Source organism: Stylophora pistillata, chromosome 12 (assembly GCF_964205215.1).
Source record: "Stylophora pistillata chromosome 12, jaStyPist1.2, whole genome shotgun sequence".
In the NCBI taxonomy this organism is placed as follows: domain Eukaryota; kingdom Metazoa; phylum Cnidaria; class Anthozoa; order Scleractinia; family Pocilloporidae; genus Stylophora; species Stylophora pistillata.
Window position 1 is genome coordinate 29,407,965 of NC_142530.1, and position 1,715 is coordinate 29,409,679.

The 1,715-nt window shown below is 36.4% G+C and overlaps 1 protein-coding gene across 1 annotated transcript in view; it reads right to left on the minus strand.

The window, feature by feature from the left end:
* Window positions 1-1,489, minus strand: part of LOC148719558 (serine/threonine-protein kinase Nek11-like) — a 3,315-nt gene extending 1,826 nt beyond the window's left edge. Inside the window, exons 1-3 of the mRNA XM_088741155.1 lie at window positions 1,411-1,489; window positions 701-762; window positions 282-366 (exon numbers count right to left, since the gene is read on the minus strand). Of these exons, the coding sequence (XP_088597281.1) occupies window positions 282-308 (27 nt within the window). The 5' untranslated portion in view covers window positions 309-366; window positions 701-762; window positions 1,411-1,489. The remainder of the gene's footprint in view (window positions 1-281; window positions 367-700; window positions 763-1,410) is intronic.
* Window positions 1,490-1,715: the final 226 nt, after the last annotated feature.

A 1,715-nucleotide genomic window follows, 5' to 3' on the forward strand; every position in this document is an offset into this window, starting at 1 on the left:
CACTTTATCACTTGTCCGAGATCTTCCACCCGTCCAATATAGTGACCAAATGTATTCACCATGTTGAATCTCCCACATACCAACTTTCCCCTATGAGCAGTGTACAATTCATCATTTCTAGGCAACCTCAGAAAGTCTCAGTTATTTCAGTTAAAGTAAAAAAATACTGGATGTTCATTTGACAAATTTAAGTTTTTTAAGTTCAGGGTATATGTTGCTTGTTGTACATTATGCTCTCTTGCATATCTGTCGATTAATACGAGCTAAATTTTTAAACCTACATTGGATAACAATCTAGCTTCTCTCATGGCATCTACTGTTTCATCTGGCTGTAGCTCCCCCACAAATATCTCCTTCAAAACCTTCCTAAATGAATTAAGAAGATAAATTGTGTGTCAGTGATAAAAACTTTTTTACAGATCTGCTGCTGAAGAAGTTTGTTGAATAATTAATTTCTGATTCCTGTTTCAAGGTTGTTTTAGTGAACTCTACAGTTACATTACATAAATTCAGGTGTTTTTTTTTCCATGGCATGGACAAATAAGCTTAATTGCTACTTGATTGTCCATTTGTTGAGTGATCTTGTTCCATACTAATAGCAGAGTTGAATCAGGGAGAATTTTCTTACAACAGCCCTTTGTTCCATTAAAGCAAGAAGAGAAGATTCATATGGTAATTTTTTAGTTAGAAACGATCTTACCCTGACAGACACGTCCTCGTTCTATCCACTACCAAGGTTAATCTGATACCTGTGGCTTTCCTCTAGACTCCAGTGTGTAAGCACAAATACAATCAAAATGCACCTCACTTTGTTCTCATAAAAGTTTGATGTGCATAAAAGCTTAAGCTTTTATCGTTTTCGACTTGCAAGTAGTAAGTAGCGATATGATTTTAGCTGGGTATATCCTATTTATTCTCTAATTCATTAGTTATCTTACTTAATTATTTAGACACGACCCCACAAGCGAAGTGTCGTTTTTAATACTTATCGTGTATAAATAAAGATTATTGATTGATTGATTGAGCGCAAGAGGTCACCTTCTCAAATATTTGTTGCAGCGAGTTCTTCATAAATCAATAAAGTGTTCACTTGCGTTATACATCTACACACACAGTTTTAGTTTCAATAGGAACTGAACATTTTGCTCTTTCCCACTGTTACGCATAAACAGGGGAACAATGGTATCGACATTCTACAAAGAAAAACCACCAAAATCATACAGTGATATTGGTCAATAAAGGTGCTGTAAACAAAAAAATTAATGATATCACACAAATGATAACCCTGCGGCAGCCGGTGGAAGTTTTACCGCCCAGATAAGTCCGCCTGTTGCATACTTTTCGGACAGTTTTTTTTTTTTTTTTACATCTACTACGCTATGGAAGTGAATGTATGTTACTCTTTCTCACCGGATGTGTGGAAGAGTTGACTGACAAACGAAGATAATTTTGATTCCGAACAGCCAGTTTTGGGTTAGTAGTCCATGTATGGGAATACATTGGAATACATTGGAATACATTGGAATACATTGAAAATATATACCGAGCTCAGGACATTTTACGGGGTCATACATGGACTCCTAACCGGTGAAAAAGAAGGCGCCATTTTTGATTTGATTAGTGGTGTTTCACCAATACTAGCGGGAACTCACGACTAAAGTTTCCGTGAGGACCTTCTTCAAGAGCCATTACGATGAAAAACCTGTGATGGAACG